The sequence below is a fragment of the Pelophylax lessonae genome (genome assembly GCF_965119305.1).
Source record: "Pelophylax lessonae genome assembly, chromosome: 4".
Taxonomy (NCBI): Eukaryota; Metazoa; Chordata; class Amphibia; order Anura; family Ranidae; genus Pelophylax; species Pelophylax lessonae.
Genome location: NC_138771.1, coordinates 93839410 through 93860121, shown reverse-complemented (window position 1 = coordinate 93860121; position 20712 = coordinate 93839410). Strand labels below are relative to the sequence as shown.

Here is a 20712-nt window from a genome sequence, read left to right as displayed (position 1 = left end):
TTATGCCTGCCTCCAAAGACGCCCAAAAAATGCCCAAAAAAACGCCTGCAACAACACACCTGGGCGTTTTTTTTGCAGGCGTTTTTTTGAGCATTTTTTGGGCGTCTTTGGATGCAGGCATAACATCTGAACTTCTGTATAGGGGTATATACACACACACACACATATATGAATATATACACATACACACATATAGGTGTGAAAGTAGCAGAACCCTATGCCTGCGCTAATGAAATTATTTGCAGGCATAGGGCTTCGCTACTTTCACACCTATATGTGTGTATGTGTATATATATACATATATGTGTGTATATATACCCCTATACAGAAGTTCAGATGTTATGCCTGCCTCCAAAGACGCCCAAAAAATGTCCAAAAAAACACCTGCAACAACACACCTGGGCGTTTTTGTTGCAGGCGTTTTTTTGGGCATTTTTAGGTGTCTTTGGAGGCAGGCATAACATTTGAACTTCTGTATAGGGGTATATATACACACACATATATGTATTTATACACATACACACATATAGGTGTGATAGGAGCGGAGCCACATCCTTGCAAATAATTTCATTAGCGCAGGCATAGGGTTCCGCTACTTTCACACCTATATGTGTGTATGTGTATATATACATATATGTTTGTGTGTATATATACCCCTACACAGAAGTTCAGATGTCATGCCTGCCTCCAAAGACGTCCACAAAAAAGCCCAATAAACACCTGCAACAAAAACGGCCAGGTGTGAAAATAGCGGAGCCATATCCCTGCTCTACTGCAATTGTAAAACAAACAATTTTCTTTTCTGGTTATGAAAATGCTACAGAGCTGAAACTTCACAGGTACACTTTTTAGACCCCCCAGACACTAAATCCAAAGAAATCTCATTTTTTTTCCAATAATTTTTTCAATAATTGGCTCTCTATCAAAAACGACAATTTTTAAGAACTTTTTTTGTGTGATTAATAGTCCCTGGGGCATGACCCAGAACCCTAGGCACTTTTTAGGGGCATTTATTGGGTTTTAGGGCTTTAAAATTGTGTTTTTTGATTCCCGAAGTTCGGGTCCCATTGATTTCAATGGGGTTCTGGAATCCGGACCCGAACTTTTGGGAAGTTCGGGTGTTCTGGTCAAATCGAACTTTTCAAAAGTTCGATCATCCCTAGTGGTGAACACACATGGTAGCTCGCAATACTCTTTCTGCTTAATTCCTAATTGATATCCTAGCAGTTTAGCAGTTATTTTTGTATTGACAAAGGGGCAATAGTGTTTAAAACATAAGTGTACCTTTACCTTTATTGCCCTTTCTTCAGTTCCAATACGCTGCTTAATCTGACCAGGGTCGTCACAACATTTCCCAGCATCCAGCATGCCAGTATCAGGTCTGGCCATAGAGAAGTCATGTCTGTGTCTTTAGATTGCCACATTTTTCTCAGAGGCCCAGGTCAATCCTGGCCAGGACAAGGTGGATCATTTTTTGCAAAAATGTTAAGGTACTATGATCTACAATTTTTATTTTTTTTTTGCTAAGAGCACAAAGGTGTAATTTGGAATATCCAGTTACAGGTGCACATATTTCTGAAGTAAAGTTTACAGATAAAGGTACAATATATTTTACAGAACGGGAAAGGCTTGCTCCATTGAAATTAGAATGACATTATTAACTGACATTCTGCAGCAGTTGTAAAATCTACTGCAGTAGGGCAGAGCTAAGAAAGCGTACAATTGCTCAAAGTTGACAAAAATACTGAAACTGTCAAGCTACACTATAATTTTTTTCCAAATAGATGAAAATTGTAAGTATATCGTTGCTTTTAGGTCACCTCTAGGTAGTAATAATTCATCGATAAAACTTACCTTATGGAAACAATTGAGTTAAATCTAAATAATTCTAGATGTACTTTATCCTTTATTTTGTTGTTCTGAGTTAGAAAATGTTATTTCTTATACAGTATTTTGTTCAATAAGTTCGTATGTGGAAAAAAATCCCTAATTGGACCACAAGGGGATTGCAGTATTTCAGAAGTGAAACCTCAAATGACTGAGTACAATTTAGCTGAGAGCTCAGTAGATGATGGTGCGTCTGCTGCAAGCTTTCCTGACACCACTGACTAAATGGACTTGATTACTAAAGGGCAGAACTGATGGGTTAGCATCAACTTGGGCTCTCGTAGGTATGCAAAATCCAATATCTATGCATTGCACATCATTTTTTTGAAGTTAGTGAATGTATCTTAAGACTTTGTAAATGTACTGGCCAACTCTGATTTAAAATAAATGTAAAAAACATTCCCATGTATACCACTTTTGCCTGTTTTAAAATTATCGTATGAAATCTGGGATTCCAATCTTGTATATCAGCACAGCATGTACTGAAGTAGGCTGCTCTGTCAATAACTGACAAGCCACAGGCGGTCTGAGGGCTTATGTCCGACTGACATGGAATAATAGCAAAAATATGTAGAACACAGCAATATGTATGTGCCTGGGGTGAGATTTTTTTTCTCATTATCTATTCTTAAGTATATAAGTAAATATGAATAATGTATATGCATTGAATAACAAAACATTTATTATTATATGTATTTTTGTCAGTGGAATAGGTCTTGGAAAATGAGGTTCTGAGCCAGACCATAACCTTAACTGGATGATATTAAGTTTGCAAAAGCACTATGAATCATAAACTGCCATGTTTCTTTTTTAATAAAACTCTTTTGGTTCATTTGTTACATCGCAAATCTGCTGAGTTCCTGCAGCCTCTTTGCATCCATTTTCTGTTTACATGCATATATACTAGCAATGGCCTCAAGGCATTCCTCAACAAGGGTTTCCTGATGGTGATAACAGTGGAGTATGTCTAGCATGGGGACAACACAGGAGCAGAACTGGGAGGCAGGGAAAAAAGTGTTGTCCCCCTATAATATGAAATACCTCAAAAAGACCTCAATAAAAATAAACAGGAAGTAAAGTCACAGATTTAAAACAAATTATAAACTGCTTTCAAAATGATAATATTGCATTAAAGCATGGGTGTCCAACCTTTTGGCTTCTCTGGGCCACAATGAGTGTAGAGAAATTTTCTCGGGCCGCATATAAAATATATACTATAGTTAAGGTATATAAGTAATAAAATGCCGCCGCACCCTTCCTGCGCCGCCGTGCCACCCGCACTAATTTCACACAACTAGAGGATGATCAAATGAAATGGAATCAGTACACAGAGGTTTACTTCTTCTGAGAGATAATAAAGGAACACTCTAACCACCATGACCACTTCAGCGATTTGAAGTGGTCATGGTGGTAGGAGTCAGAAACACTGCACATGCTCAACCCCCCCCCCCTCCCCTCTGAGGCAGCCTCTGCCTACAGTTGGAAGCTGCTGTGGCCTTGCCCCCGACCAGACTTCCTTCCTCCCCAGCAAAAAAAATAAAAAAATTGTCAGGGGGCAGTGGGCCGCATTGCCTGCGGTTCTGGGCCGCAGGTTGGACATGCCTGTATTAAAGCTTATATGAGGCTAAATGACTGGATTTACATCTTGAACTGGTTGTAAGAGCTTTTTTTTCCCCTCTAAAATACCAAACATGACATACTTACCGATTCCGAACATCCACCACCGGTGCTCTTGGCTCCTCCTCTTTTAGTGCGCCACCATAGAAAGCCAGTGCCTATGGGGGTGTGGGTCACACAAGCTGGGCTGTGTGTGTCTATTGACACACACAGTGTGGCTTAACCCCGCCCCCTGCTCCCTTCTCACAGGATTCGATTGACAGCAGCATGAGTCAGGGGTTCCCGCTGCTGCCTCTGTGAGTTGAGAGCAGACAGGCACAGAGCTGGATCCAAAGATGACTCAAGTGAGTAAACAGTGAGGTGAGGGGACAATACAAATTCTGAGACATTTTTTACCCGAATGCAGAGAATGTATTAGGTCAAAAAATGTCTAGTCTTTTTAACTACTTTAAAGGGACCCTGTCACCACAAGGTCACTTTTACACAGTTCTCCATTTATAAGATGTGCCTCTGCCCCCAGGTTATCAGAAAGGCAGGTCTAGCGTCTGTTCTTCTACATCCTGTGCACTGTGTAGGATAAATTGCACCTTCTTCTAATCTATATACAGCCATTCACAAGTTTGCCTTGGAGGGAGAGAAGGTGGGTGGAAAATTTTACTTTTTTAGTGTACCTAAGGTCAAAATGTTTTTTTCAGTTTTGGGGAATAGGGATGGATTGGAACCCCTCTCGGGGTTTTATTGCTGTCTGTGTCCCTGCTATGGAGGTAGAGTAATACTATGAAACGATTGTTAACTTTAACGTACATTTAACAGAAACCTTTCAAATTCAACCTGATATTCACTTCAAACATATGATTATGAAGGCATGTGGTCTGGTATGGATCAGGGAAAGAAAGGCTACACTCTTGCTGTCCTCCCTTTTCTGGTAACCAAGGCTGCATGCATAGATAAAGACCTGGTATACATTTTTCTTTTACCTGCATGTGCACTGTCCCAGCTGGGAATTTGCCTTTAGCATAAGTAGCACTAGAGCACCATGAGGTCTCAAGTTAGCGCTGCGATAGTACTACCACTGCTAAATGATAGATCCCTGGTTGTATTTTTTTAAATTTGTTTAACAAATAGCAGCTGGCCAGGGATCGGTTGTTTTGCTGCAGTTGTGTGGTGAAACAAGATCTTCAGAAGTAGGTTGTTGTGGTGGCAGACGAGGCAACATAGCAAAGCATGTTTGTAGGTCATCATGATTGATGTTGGATCTACATTGCTGGACAAAGTGATTGACAATGGATTTACATAGTTTACTTTTATCCCATACCCATTTCCCTGGGGGGGGGGGGGGGGGAGCACCAATATCTGGGGGCCACCTTGTTATAAAGAGAGTTTCTAGATTCCAAAAAGCCCCCCTTCCCTCACTGCAAAACACCACACACCTCGATGTGAGGGCTAAGCTTTGTCCCACCAGCATGGGGTCAAGGTGGATTGCAAGGTGGGAGGTAGGGTTCACAGACTTTCCACTATGGTTCACTAAACCACATGCAAACTGAACTTTGCCTAGTTCGCTCTTCACTATTTACCATAATAAATATAATTCCAAAAATTCACTTTTACCAGGAACATTACAAAGCACATTTCCAATGAAGAATGTGTGCAGCTCTTTGGTTGGGATATCCTTATTCACCATATATTGCTACTTACTAGCAATGAAACCATAGTAGTATGCATTTGTGGTGGCATATTCCCAACCATCATGTATTCACAGTGATCCTTCATAGTGCTCCTCAAATAGATCTTAGGCCTAGTATACAAGGGGCCAAATGTCGGGCGACATTGACTAGTTCAATAAAAACCGGCTGTCATTCAGCCCGGGTGTATGGCAGCTGGTCTGACAGAAGTCGGCTGTTCGGCCAGCTTCTGTTGGACAAGCTTGCTGGAAGGCCAGCAGCCGACCAACTCCCAATCCGTGCTCTCAGCCAATGGCTGAGAGGACTGACCAGGGTGTTTTGGCAGGGAGGGTAGTCCATCTCTCAGAGCATAATAGAACAGCAGGGGAGATCACTGTACTAACATTGGATTGTTAGTACAGCGAACCCAACTGGAGCTGTCAGGTTTTTTTTTCGCCCAACCCAAACAACTAGTGGTGTATGGTAGGCTTTATCCTATTTAATGCTTTTCCCGGTCTTTTTAAATAGCCGTCCAATTCTGTAATATAGGTCTTCTGGGTACATTAGCTTTATGGGACAGCAAAAAACAAGAATCCAAATTGCACACCCAGCTGAAGATGGAGAGGAGATAGGCAGAAGATTGGGGATACCCACACTGAGCCCACATGCTTATCACTGCTGCTAGCAAAAACCAAGCTTACATAGCATAGCAAGACCCTTGAAGTATGCACGCATTAAGGTGTCCCTATATTTTTGGCATTCTTACTGTTGCCTGGATAGATCATTATTCAGCCAGGGTGACTCCTTTGATGTTAGATCCCAAAGCAAAAAATAACTCATATGATCAAAAATAACTACTGCTACCAATCAATAGTGATCTGATATGAAATGATTGAAACTGTAATTGCAGCTGTACAGTGTCTGTGTATGTGTTACTATACTTACTACGTTATTACGAAGTTCAGATCAGAGTTGATATCTGAATATGTACAGATTGAGTTCCTGAGTAGTTTGAGCATTATGATAGTCTATGTATGGTCTCATTTATCATTAGGCAAACCTTACTTATTGATTATAGATTCCTTTTTCACCAAAATATTTTTAAAAACTACACACATCAACTAAGTATGTGACATGTACAAGTAAACCTAATTTTAACTGGATTTTGCTATAAGATTACATATTCCTAGATCAAGATAACCCCGGGTTTATCTGAACTGAGCGCAGCCTACACAGGTACCTATGCATGTCTTGCTATGAAGGAAATGCCTTCTGAAGACTCACAAATATCACACATGGCATTCGGTGTCTGAGGACAAGCATGGAAATGACTGTCCGAATTGCATTAGACCATCTTTTCTCTGCATAGAGATGGATATCCTGCTGAGACAATGAGTGCTATCAAGTGCAGAGACTGTAAAGGATTTTCATCATAAAAATGGATTACGCTATTTATTGCCCTATAAAAAGTGGCCTTATTCATAACATACATCGCTGTTTACCTTTTTGAGCACTAGAGGGCAGTATTTGAATTTATACCTGCCTGGTCCTTCTTTATAGGGGCTCTGCTCAGCAATCAATCAAATTCTGGTTTTCATTGTCTATCTTGTATTAGCCCGATAGAAGCTAATTACTAGCAAAATGCTTACTATTCATCTGGACTATATCAGTTAATGACTGCCTAAAATAATTGATCATCCCTCTATTAAACATTATAGATGCCATATTTCTCAGTACATATTGCATAATGCTCAATAAATCTAAACGTTGAACCTGTTTATATCAGTCTTATGCGGTGTATTTCTTTTATTTGATTGAAATTAGATTTTTCTTTTTTTCTGTGAACATGGAGCTGAAGGATCTTTATCAAGCACCTATGTTGGCTCTTCTACACCTTTATCCATATTTCCTGCCTTCTAACTTTGGTGCAGACAATAAAGGGACAAATCGTGACATGTCTAAATAAGAGATAAAGAGTATTCAGGAAAATTCCTGCTGCACTACGGTCACAGTAGGAACAAGATTGGTTAAAAAAAAAAAAAAAACACTAAACCTGCTTCCTAGATTTTTCTGGGAGATTTTATTAATTTAGAAGAAGTTAGAGAAAAGCAAGGCTGCCCCCCAGTTACTATAAACTAAAGACTGGTACACACAGCGAGAATATCGGACGAATGATTATCTATTTGTTTTTTTTTTTGTTGTTTTTTTGGCATTATAGTCTCATATCCAAAATAAATAGTTTAGTAAAATGACGAAAATTCTCGTATGACAGAATACAAATTTGGAAGGGATGTAATGTGTTGTAGTGTATTTACATTGTATTTTTTGGACAACTGTACTGATTAACCGCTTCTGGACCAAAAGGTTTTACCCCCTTAATGACCAGGCCATTTTTTGCGATACGGCACTGTGTTATTTTAACTAACAATTGCAACTAACAATTGTGACGCTAGACCCAAAAAAAAAAAAAAAAGATGTCTTTTTTTTCACAAATAGAGCTCTTTTTTAGTGGTATTTGATCACCTCTGCGGTTTTTATTTTTTGCGCTATAAACCAAAAAATGCAACAATTCTGAAAAAATATATATTTTTTGCTTTCTGCTATAAAACATTCCCAATAAAAAAAAAAAATCAGATTTTTTCATCATTTTAGGCCAATATGTATTCTGCTACATATTTGTGGTAAAAAAAAATCCCAATAAGTGTATATTGATTGGCTTGTGCAAAAGTTATCGCGTCTACAAACTAGGGGAAAGATTTATGTCATTTTTATTTATTTATTTTTTACTAGTAATGGCGGCGATCAGAGATTTTTAGCAGGACTACGACATTACGGTGGACAGATCGGACACCTACTTGACATTTTTGACACTTTTGGGGGGGACCAGTGACATTGCTACTGTAATCAATGCTAAAGATATGCACTGTTACTGTACTAATGCCACTGGCAGGGAAGGGGTTAACACTAGGGGCGATAAAAGGGTTACGTGTGCCCCTAGGGGGTGCTTTCTAACTGTGTGGTGGATGTGCTTGTTGAATGAACACAGAGACCTGTGTTCCTAAATAAGAGGAACACAGGATCCCTGTGTTCATTACTGACAGAACAGTGGCCTGCCGTGTTTACAACGCAGACCGCCGTTCTGCCTCCACGGGGAGCGATCGCTGATGCCCGGCAGACATTGCGATCGCCGAACCCACTGATTGGTTACCCCTATAGCCAATCCGTGCGTTTGCGCGCCTCCACTAGCGGTCCAATGAAACGACGTACAGTTACGTTGTTTCGCGGGACAGAGCCGACCTGCTGCAGTATATGTACTGCTGGCAGTCGGCAAGGCAAACAAAAATTTTATGATCTGGTATCGTATGGGAAAAGTGTTTGTGCTCGTCCCATCCGATAATAGGGAAACGTTGCATCTCTGTAAGTTATATAAGGCTTAAAGTGAAGCGAAGATTAAAAATGTCGTTCACCCCCCACCTATCCTGCCTATCTTGTATAATAAAAGATTTTCTTACATACCTATTTTTAATCCACTTGTATGGCTGGTCACGTGATCCCTAAGCTCCAGACCCCCTGTGTAAGCAGGAGCAGGGGCATCACCCATAGGCTACCATGGCTCAGCTATTGTTGAAACAAAATAAAATAGTGTGACACAATCAGCCCAATCACTAACTGAAGTGAACTGAAGTGTAAAAAATGTGAAATATACTTCTCCCAAAATAAAACTAGTGCCTAATCACTAAGGCAAAAATCTGCCACTCACACTCACAGGTGTTTCCACTGATCCACCACATCCACTATATATTATTATAAATACAGTGCAATGCAATTAATTACATATACACACTCTTAAAATCCATACACAAGTGGAAATATGTAAACATGTGTCTTCAATAGTCCTTCATATATCTCCATTTACTATATAGTCCTTTCAGAAATCACACCACTGTGTCCTGAACAAGTAACAGTGCAAAATTCTTTATAAATGTGTCCTGTGAACCATCACCTCAAGGTGAAATGCCTGCTCACCTCCAGAATCAGACCCCACTACAGAATCTTATTTGCCTACTGAAGAAGCCCAATAGGAGGGGGTAACGAGTATGGGTGGGAGGAGCCAAGCCCGTGATGTCACATAGCAGTCCGCTGAGCATCAGCGGTGAGCTGAGAGTATTGAACGCCTGTTTTTTTTGTTATTCTGTCATGTTATAATGGATGAGGAATAAGTAGAAGGGAACATTCTGAGCAATGTAGGTAACAGGAAAAATCCGCTCAGGTGAGGTATAGTGCTCCGGTGCAGGTCGGATCCGTCATCCAATAGTCCAATAAATCAAAGAAAATGAACGAAGTGTTTAATTTCCCATACACATGAATGCACACAATGCTTACATAGACACGGGACAGGTATACCTGTCCCATGTCTATGTAAGCATTGTGTGCATTCATGTGTATGGGGAATTAAACACTTGTTTCCTCAACTTCTCCTGAGTGCGGTCACATTTTCTTTGATTTATTGAACATTCTGAGCACCCAAATTGGAACCAGGAGGAAGAGAAGTGGTATTGAGATGTTCCCCGGAAGAAGTAAAGTAGAGATGAATGAGACTCTGTAGTGGGGTCTGATTCTGGAGGTGATCAGGCATTTCATCTTTAGGTGGTGGTTCACAGGACACATTTGTGAAGAATTTTGCACTGTTACTTGTTCAGGACACAGTGGTGTGATTTCTGAAGGGACTATATTTTAAATGGAGATATATGAAGGACTATAAGGGTCCATTCACACTAGCGCGACTTGTCAGGCGACTTGGTTGCCTGACAAGTCACGGTCGGTCGCCTGCCATTGATTAGCACAGGACCCGTTCTAATAGGAGCGACACAAGTCGCTCCGACTTAGAAAAAGGGTCCTGTACTACTTTGGGGCGACCTGGAGGCGACTTGCATTGACTTCAATTATATGAAGTCCGTGCATGTTGCGCCGAGGTCGCGGTGCACATGTGCACCGCGACTTCACAGGTCGCCCCAGCAAGTCGTGTTGCCCCTGTGTGAATGGGCTCTTAAAGACACATGTTTACATATTTTCATTTGTGTATGGTATTTAGGAGTGTGTATATGTAACGTATTGCGCTGCACTGTATTTATAATATTGTTGGAATACAATCCTCTCCCCTGCAGCAGCCGCTTACTAACAGAGGGGAATGTGAGCTGTATGAACACATGACCAGACTAGAGCAGTAGTAAATGGATCTTATTTATACAGATCAGGCAGGATAAATAGGGGGAGAGGGGAAATGATACTTTTAGGGATAGTTATACTTAGGCTTTTCGTTGAATTTAAAAAGAAGAACAACTAACAAATGTCAACACTGTTTGTTTATTCCAAGTTACCTCTGCACTGACTAGCCACTGATAGAGCCTTTCATTTGCAATTTGTTTAGGTACTTTGGAACGACATGAAACGGGAGAGATGGCAAAAGCGATTCTTACCTCCTGTGAAGATTTTACCATTGAAATGACAGATTCCATTATAAACACTTCGCAGGAGACACAAAGAAACTCGAGGACAACGTTCAAGTCATCAAACTCATACAAACTTGGAAACCTGTCCCATAATCTGATCCATCCAGATAAGTCAACAAACAAAGTAAGGAGAAAACATAGCATATGAGATAATACTGTACAGACCAGAACTGCAGATTCTTGATCTGTGATTTGAGAATGTATATTCAAAAGTTTTATGAGTCCATTATGTGTAGCAAACATAGATATTTTTTAGGGTCTTACATTAGAATTATATCAGCGCATAAAGTATCACCTTACACGCATTGAACAGTACTAGGTCTATTTTAACTTATTTTATTGAGATTTGTAAGCATACAATCCATATCAAATTAGAACATGAACGATAACAATAAGAAAGTTACATCGTAGTAACAGAATTAACAAGAATACGGTATTAATGATACAGTCACAAAGGTTAGTGAGTCATCCTTTAGGAGGTCGTAATTCGCCCCAAAAGACTGTGCAATAAAACATATTAATTGTTTAGTTGGGATGTATTATGGTTTATATTAACAGTCCTCGGTTTCTCGTGATATGCTGAAAGGTGTTTGGGCGACTTGTCTCCCCACCGGACACCCCCGAACAGTACTAAATAGACCAGTGTTATCTGTTACCTGCAGTTTAAAATGGTCAACACTTACGTGGTTGTTTCTAATGACATGGTTTTGGAGTTGTATTTGAAGCATCTTTTCGAGGAAATATTTATTTTCAGTAAACATGTGAAAAAACTAAAATCCCTTGAATCAAGTAGTAATGCTCAGCATGTGCCCAGCTCCAATATAAGATTCTCACTGATTATAATAGCATTGTGACACCTATTTCAATAATTTTGTTTGTAACTGTACTGGTGAAAAAGGTGCCGACCTCCAAAGCTGGATATACAGTACATGTGAGCATTTCTCTCATTCAGCACCATAGATCCCTCCACTCAATCCTCCTATCCCCAATAAACCGCGTTGATGGATAAATCTGCTGTGCTTGCTTTTGTATTCTGACAGCCAATATTTGTGGCTATCAGAATACCTAAAATGTACCTGCGTTGGATTGGATGCAGGTGCTGTTCAGCTGAGAATTTTCCACCTGGCTCCTCTAAAAAAAGGTCGGTGGAAACATCAACTTTGATTTAGGAGGTGCCGACAGAGCCACCCATGGTGTTCCTTTTGAATTGGTCAAAATTTGATCTATGTATGACCAGATTTAAAGTGATGGGGATTCTTCCTAGTCAATTAGAAGGTAAGGTTAGGTGGAGCTGGACATTATTGCCCTGCTGAGGTTTTATTCTGTGTTTCTAATAAATTGATTAAAGTGAAATCTACTTTTCCCACAAAGAAAATAACAGGTTCACTGTAAACCTCCTTTATTTGTTGAGTGGAGGATGAACATGTCTGGGGTGTACCAAGCATGCTTATATCAACATGCTTGTTTCAAGGGAATAGAAATATGGTAGTTGGTTTTAATGGTGTGTAATTCAGGGCTTTCGTATTGAGTCACTGTCCTGGAACCAGCCAGTGCATATCAGGTGTCCTAAGGCTTCATGTACACTGGCCTACATTAACCACGGGCATGGGAAAATGCAAAACGTGGCAAAATCACTGCATTTTGCCACAGTTTTTCTGCGTTTTGCATTTGCCGGAGGTCAAAGCGTTCCTATTCTGAATGCAATTCTTCCGCATTCAGGAAAGGGAGGTTGAAGCTCACCAAAACCCAGCAGTTCCTAAACTGTCAAAAGCCTATGTGTATAATGAAACATATGGGTTAATTTACTAAAGACAAATAGACTGTGCACTTTGCAAACTGCAGTTGCTCCAGAGCTTAGTAAATGAGCCAAAGCTTTACTTTGTATAGAATACCTAATCACATGCATTTAAAATGAAAAAAAAAATGCTTGTACGTGCTTGAATGATTGAAATCAGTAGAGCTGCTGATTTACTAAGCACCGGAGCAACTGCTCTTGCAGAGTGCAACTGCAGTCTATTTGCCTTTAGTAAATCAACCCCAAAATAAAAAAGCTCCTAAGCTCAAGTTCAGGAGCTGCCAGTGTAGGCTAGTGTACATGAAGCCTAATATCTGATATCCACAGGCATATTCCAGAGAGATAACCCAACAAATGGTGAGGCCACAATAGAGATGACTTCGTCTGAAGATTGAATCTTCAAACAAGTTGGCAAGGTCAGCTCTAATACATTTATGACAGGTTGTTTTTAAAATGATCCACTTCTGTTACCCTAAAGTTATTCAGTAACATAATGAAGGTGACAGGGACAAAACTTGGAAGACTTTGGACATTATAAAATGTTAGTTCAGCTCCATTGACTCATGCTGGAAATGTGTGTACCTTTACACCTCCTTGTTCAGTGATGTGCATTCCTGGAACTAGAACAAAATCTGGGTGTCAGCCTCAAGTGGGGGGTGGGATCCTGGGCAGCATGGCCAGGCCTTGGCACGGAGGCTTCTGTCCCAGGGACGGTGGTGCTGGGGTAGCGTCCTCTTTGGCCTTCACCACTTTTCCAGAGGACACTGCTGTCAAATTGACAGCAGTATCCTGCGCAATACACAGGCAGAAGCATTTCCTTGTAATATGTCTGGAGCAGGACCTAGCTGTCAGCCTGGCAGCAGAGTAGGTGCACTGCAGATTACATGGGGAAAGATTTTCTTTTGTTGTAATCTGGAGGGCTTGACTGTTAGCTCTGTGGCTCAGGAGCATTGAGATTGCTTCCTATATGAATGAACGCTGCATTCATCTGCACATAATGTCAGTTCCAGCAAACCTGGGTGTAAAATATTAAAGTGTATTTTTCATAAAATATTTTTCTATTTAACCCATGATGAACCTGTAGTAAACCTTAAATAGTGTTTTCTAACTTCATCTTTTCCTTCTTTCTTTTTTTTTTTATTTTATTTTTGTGATGATTTTTTTTACCACTTATATATAAATTTTTTTCATTTTTGTCTATTTGTTGTGCCGTATTTCATACATTTTTCCAATTTTTTTTTTTATATCTTTATTTCATATATAAAAAATATTTCTCTTCATTTGAACCAAATCATTTGGCTGCATTTTGTAAAGGGAGAAATTGTATGAATAAAATTTGCGTTTGAGTTATAACCTGCCATTCTTCATAAATAGAAGGACACATTTTGGATGTAATACTGATAATAAAAACCTATGTTTTACCATACTCATTATTATTAAATCAAACTGGTATAAACACAATGCAACCTCCCCCCATGCCAATATCATTTAGTCTTTTATGGAAAAGTGGAATGCGAATGTCATTTATGTACCCAGCCCAAGCCAAACTGCTGTATGGGCAACCATGCCATCTCAGCCCATAAGAAAGGTGGAGTGCACAAATTCAAATTTTTTGTGTGCCAAAACACTATATCTGACAGCTTCCCTTTAAAAACCCCGGTCTAAATTCTGAGTGAACGGTGAATATGTGATGTTGAAGTAAGAGAGATCATATTTTTACTTGAACACAATTTAAGTGTCCCCCTTTTTTTTTTAAATAATATTTACCTGAATAAACCTCTAATATATTTAAATCTCGCAAACCCGTTCTTACAATAACTGCTGCTGGAAACTGTATTTAAGTTTACTGATGTTATTTGTGTAATTGTACAGTAGTTGACACATACAAAAAAATGTACATAAAAAAAAAAATAAACAAAAAAAGAAAAAAGAAGTAGAACCAGTGTGGCAGAGATTTTAAGTTAAAGCGGATCTGTCTGATGTCAGGGTTCAATACAGAAATTGCTTCTACCTCTACATTAAGGCCCCTTTCACACACGCTGTCAGTTCGTCCGTTTTCCATCCATCTGTTGACGGATGAAAAACGGACATCAATGCATCTCTATGTAAAAACGGATGACAACGGATGAAAGACGGATAACAACTGACGAAAAACGGATAACAACTGACGAAAAACGGATGACAACTGACGTAGTGTGAAAGGGGCCTTAAACTGCTAAGAAATCAGCTGTGGAAAATCAGAAGAATTGGTGCTTTTAATTAACTCTCCAACATTTTTTTCCCAGGAACAGCTACATGAAGCCTGCATGTTTTTTTTTTTTTTCCGCAGAAGATCATTCAAAATAGTATAGCTCAATTTTTTTTTATTGGGTTGTAACTTTAAAATTGTCACTGGCAAGCTCAGCAGAAACATGTCACTTTGACTAATTAATGAAGTGCTGTATGTCCAAATTTTATTTTGTAGTTGTTAATTATTTTAAAGTGAACTTTTTTATTTCTTCTTACCTTGGCACTTGAAGCAAACATGAGTTGTCAAGACTTGATTAAAATGAACATCGTATAGTCATAGTATATTATTCTACATTCTAGAAGATTAGACCAGAGTATTTTACAACCTATTTCTTAATTGTATTCCTAAGTATTAAAAAATAAAATTCCGAGTTTCAATTATATTTAAAAAATATTTTCAGTATTTTCTAAAATCCATGTAAAGTTTGCCTTTGACATTTATTATAGGGCATTAAATGTGCTATAACAGTAGACAATAGAAAAGTATTCCTCTGGTTGTATCTCAGTTACTGCTGTTTTCATGCTTTCGGGGAGACCCGCGGGTTAATCTATTCCGATTTGCGTATTAATGCAGGAAGAGGGCTGTTCAGCGCAGTCAAACTTCAAAGACTTTGCCATGTCACAGCGTTTGTGCTCATGTAAATCTGTGTTACAAAAGAAGAATGCCTTAATTTCATGGTCCCCTGTCCTTTCTTATTTAGTTATTGTAGTGCACGTGCCGAGTGGACTCCCAGTAACAGAAGGCCACTGCTCGGCCTTGTGTGACAAATGCAGTTGACACAAGATCCATATTAATGTTGTCAAGGATCTTTGATGTATCTAAGCAGATTTTAATTATTTTCAACATCACAATCCCTATGTTATGCAGTGCAATCGTCCTTTTTTTTTTGTTCAGTCAACATTTTTAACTCATTCCAGGACAAGTTTCAATTTGACGGTACGGTAATAAAGACTATATTTAATTTTATTTAAAAAAAACTCATAGTAAAAATAAAAAAAAACAACTTTGATATTGGCTTTCGCGTTCAACAAAAGGGCATTCATCAAGTCACCAATTTGTGTGGCAAAGTGCCATTTGAATAGTGTATTGTTAGAATACTTATGGTCCGTTTGACAAGGACTCTTGCTGTAAATAGTGCAATTTGACTCCAGCTGTTAAAGAGTGTCTCTGACAGAAGCCAAATAGAATGGAGATGCTTTACTGCACCGCAGAAAAATCAATATTGGGTTCTTGTTCACAGTAACCTGCTCTTTTCTGTAGATTTATACAATCATATATGGGCCTTACAGAGGAGAATAGAAAAAGGACCCAACTATAAAAGAAGCATTGCAATTTCTTTGCATATTGTTGCCAAAAGAGGAGGAACATAGGAAATAATTATTACTACCATCTTTTTTATCTTTTTTTTTCAACCCAGACTTTAAAACTGATATATGTAGCTTTATTAACTGGCAAGGGGAGGAGCAGGCTTTCTTTATAGTGCTTGCAGCAATGTGCAAACGGATTTTTTATGTTTTATAACAACAATTATTAACAATTTGTAAAAATAGGTAAAATAGCTAAAAAAATTAAAAATATTTTTATACATATTTTTTTTTTACTTATAACAGATATATATATATTTTTTAATTGATATATGTAGCTTTAATAACTGGCGTGAGGAGGAGCAGGCTTGCTTCATATTGCTTGCAGCAATGTGTAATGGTTTTTCTTTTGTTTTGTTTTTTTATAACAACACCATGTAAAAATAGATAAAATAACTAAAAAAATTACACATATTCTAATACATATATATAATATATATATTTTTTTTTTTTACATATAACAGTTTTATAAAAAAAAATATATATATATATATATACATACCTATCTATCTACATATATAAATATATATATATATATATATATATATATATATATATATATATACATATCTATCTAGATAGATAGATAGATAGATAGATAGATAGATAGATAGATAGATAGATAGATAGATAGATAGATAGATAGATAGATAGATAGATAGATAGATAGATAGATAGATAGATAGATAGATAGATAGATAGATAGATAGATAGATAGATAGATAGATAGATAGATAGATAGATAGATAGATAGATAGATAGATAGATAGATAGATAGATAGATAGATAGATAGATAGATAGATAGATAGATAGATAGATAGATAGATAGATAGATAGATAGATAGATAGATAGATAGATAGATAGATAGATAGATAGATAGATAGATAGATAGATAGATAGATAGATAGATAGATAGATATGTATATATATTGTATATATTGTATATATATATATATATATATATATATACATATACATAGATATAGATATAGATAGATATAGATATAGATATAGATATAGATATAGATATATATATATATATATATATATATATATATATATATATATATATATATATATAAACATATTTATAAAGAAATACAAGTCTAAAGATTATACATTCCCCATTCCCAGACCTGCTTGTTTATCTGTAAGGTATATTGTACTTGATAATAACAGTTGATATCATGGTACACAGAAACATGAAATATTTTCTAATCAAAAATATATAACCTGGAGCAGTAATGAATAGGGGCAATGCAGTAAAATATCTATTAAATGGTTCATTTTTATATGCATCGTAGTCTCCATAGGTTTTAAACAAGTTGTTAGCAGAAGGTTTTAGTTCTTTTATTTAGAGGGTATATACCAACTCATATATTAAGCAAGTGCTAACCACTATTTTTTATTTTAATTTTTTGCCTCTAGCAACAATCAGAATTCTAAATTAAATTTTTTTGACATAGACTGCTGATATGGCAACAGGATGCTGCTTGGTTGCTATTGGCAATAATGATTTTTTTCTAGTGTGCTTTTCCTCCATCAGCCACATTGTACATTGGAAGATTTAGATGGCTTTGAGAAAAAGAATTTGTTTAAACCCACCTAACAAGTATTATTATATTAACTGCTATGATTATAATGCTTTTTAAAGGGATTTATTTTTCCAACAGACTAATAATTTAGGTTGATTTATGCAAGGCATGGTGCAGCTGTGTATGGTAGCCAATCAGCTTCGAACTTCAGCTTGTTCAGTAAGGCTCCATTCACACCTGGGCGTTTTTGAGCGTTTTTCAGCTCCAAAAACGCTAAAAAAAATGTTCCAAAACTCCCAACAAGTAAGGCTCTGTTCACATGTAGGCGTTTTGGGGAATTTTTCTGCTCTAGGATCAGCTCTCAAAATGCCCAACAAGACAAATCCTATTCATTTCAATGGCCCCTGTTCACATCTGAGCGTTTTGACGCTGTGAGCAAAACGCCCAACGCTCAAAAAAGTACATGAGCTTCTTTTTGGGCAGATTACAGGTGTTTTCCATTGGTCTCTATTCAATCTAAAAACGCCTGCACAAAAAACGTCTGTAAATCGCTGTAATAATCGCGGTAAAAAAACACACGAAAACGCTACGCTCAGGTGTGAATGTTGCCTAAAACCCCATTCATTTAAATGGCCCCTGTTCACATCTGAGCGTTTTAATGCCTGAAGCAAAACGCCTGTAGCTGAAAAAAGTACATGAGCTTCTTTTTGGGCTGATTACCAGCGTTTTTGATAGATGTCAATGCCTGCCTCCAAAAATGCCTGAAAATCACGGTAAAAATTGCGTGAAAATGCTACGCTCAAGTGTGAATGCAGCCTTAATCTTTTTTGCAATAAAACATGGAAGCTGTTTGCCTGCCTACCATGCACAACTGCACCAGATTTTACACTCTCCAGTTTTAGAAAATCAAGCCTTATGTATTTTTTCCTTTTTTTCCTTCATTATTATTATGTTTGTGTAAAGCTCTAACAATGGGCTGGAATTAGCTTCCTTGGCAAGGTACAAAGAGCAAAAGCTCAATAGCCAATTGTATTTTTGTTAAAAATAGATTTTAAAAATAGAGTCTCATCTTCTTTTGAAAAAAATAGTGCATGGAATTCTGGCAAATGTTTTTTTATTTTTCTTATTTTTTTTTGTTTTGGATAGAGTTGGGAATAGTTAGAATTTAAGAGGTTCCCCTGCTGTCTGTGGCCCTTAGGGACATTTTCCCTTACTTCTGTACAGGTGCCCATATTGATGGGGGCATAACCTTGCTTTGCTCTTCAAAAAAAATAGGACTGGAGTTAGTTTAATTTACTGATGTATATTCATTATGTAAAATTGGCTATAATAACGAAAAAACTAATTTAACTGGCAAACAAAATTAAAAAGATTAAAAAAAAAAGCAGCGCAAACCTGTCTACCGTGCAGTAAATACAGTGCCTTGAAAAAGTATTCATACCTCTTGAAATTTTCCACATTTTGTAATGTTACAACCAAATACGTAAACGTAATTTATTGGGATTTTATGTGATAGATCAACACAAAGTGGCACATAATTGTAAAGTGGAAGGAAAATGATAAATGGTTTTCAAAAACTTTTCAAAATGAAGCCCCCCTGAGTCAATACTTTGTAGAACCACCTTTCACTTCAATTACAGCTGCAAGTCTTTTTTGGGGATGTCTCTACCAGCTTTGCACTTCTAGAGAGTGACATTTTTGCCCATTCTTCTTTGCAAAATAGCTCAGGCTCTGTCAGATTGGATGGAGAGCGTCTGTGAACAGCAATTTTCAAATCTTGCCACAGATTCTCAATTGAATTTAGGTCTGAACCTTGACTGGGCCATTCTTAAACATGAATATGCTTTGATCTATACCATTCCATTGTAGCTCTGGGTGTATGTTTAGGGTCGTTGTCCTGCTAGAAGGTAAACCTCTACCCCAGTCTCATGTCTTTTGCAGACTCCAGGTTTTCCTCTAAGATTGCCCTGTATTTGGCTCCATCCATCTTCCTATCAACTCTGACCAACTTCCCTGTTCCTGCTGAAGAAAGCATCCCTACAACATGGTCTCATCTGACCAGAGCTCCTTCTTCCACATGTTTGCTGTGTCCCCCACATGGCTTTTTGAAAACTGCAAACAGGAATTCTTATGATAGGGGAAAGGGTGGAAACCAGCGCTATGGATAAGAACTACCAGGCTTTTGGAGTGAATTAGGTTGCAGCCACCAACCGACCCCTAAGAAACTTAGGGGCTAGAATATATAATGTGGGGGTGTGAAGTTGGAGACGGCGCTACCTAGCGCATGTGCAAAGATGCGGGTGAGAAATAGAGGAAGAAAGTGCTTAGTGCATAGTATATAGTGCAAACATAACATGTGCAGATGTATATGCCTGTGACAAATTCCAAGTCACTGGCTAAAATCGTCCTTTTAGCCAGTGACTTGGAATTTGTCACAGGCATATACATCTGCACATGTTATGTTTGCACTATATACTATGCACTAAGCACTTTCTTCCTCTATTTCTCACCCGCATCTTTGCACATGCGCTAGGTAGCGCCGTCTCCAACTTCACACCCCCACATTAGGAATTCTTATGGCTCTCTTTCAACAATGGCTTTCTTCTTCCATAAAGGCCAGATTTGTGGAGTGCACGACTAATAGTTGTCCTGTGGGCAGATTCTCCCACCTGAGCTGTGGATCTCTGCAGCTCCTCCAGAGTTACCATGGGCCTCTTGGCTGCTTCTCTGATGAATGCTCTCCTTGCCCAGCCTGTCAGTTTAGATGGACGGCCATGTCTTGGTAGGTTTGCAGTTGGGCCATACTATTTTCATTTTCAGATGATGGATTGAACAGTGCTCTGTGAGATGTTCAAAGCTTGGGATATTTTTTTATAACCTAACCCTGCTTTAACTTCTCTACAGCGTTATCCCTGACCTGTCGGGTGTGTTCCTTGGCCTTGATGATGCTGTTTGTTCACTAAGGTTCTGTAACAAACCTCTCAGTTCTTCACAGAACTGCTGTATTTATACTGAGATAAAATTACACACAGGTAGACTCTATTTACTAAT

The 20712-nt window shown here is 38.2% G+C and overlaps 1 protein-coding gene across 3 annotated transcripts in view; it reads left to right on the top strand.

Moving 5' to 3' along the window:
• The window catches only part of WDR72 (WD repeat domain 72), a 456172-nt gene that overhangs the window by 210066 nt on the left and 225394 nt on the right, over positions 1-20712 (top strand). For all 3 annotated transcript variants that reach the window (XM_082255122.1, XM_082255123.1, XM_082255121.1), the window contains exon 14: positions 10594-10799. In XM_082255122.1, coding sequence (XP_082111248.1) covers positions 10594-10799 — 206 coding nt within the window. The remainder of the gene's footprint in view (positions 1-10593; positions 10800-20712) is intronic.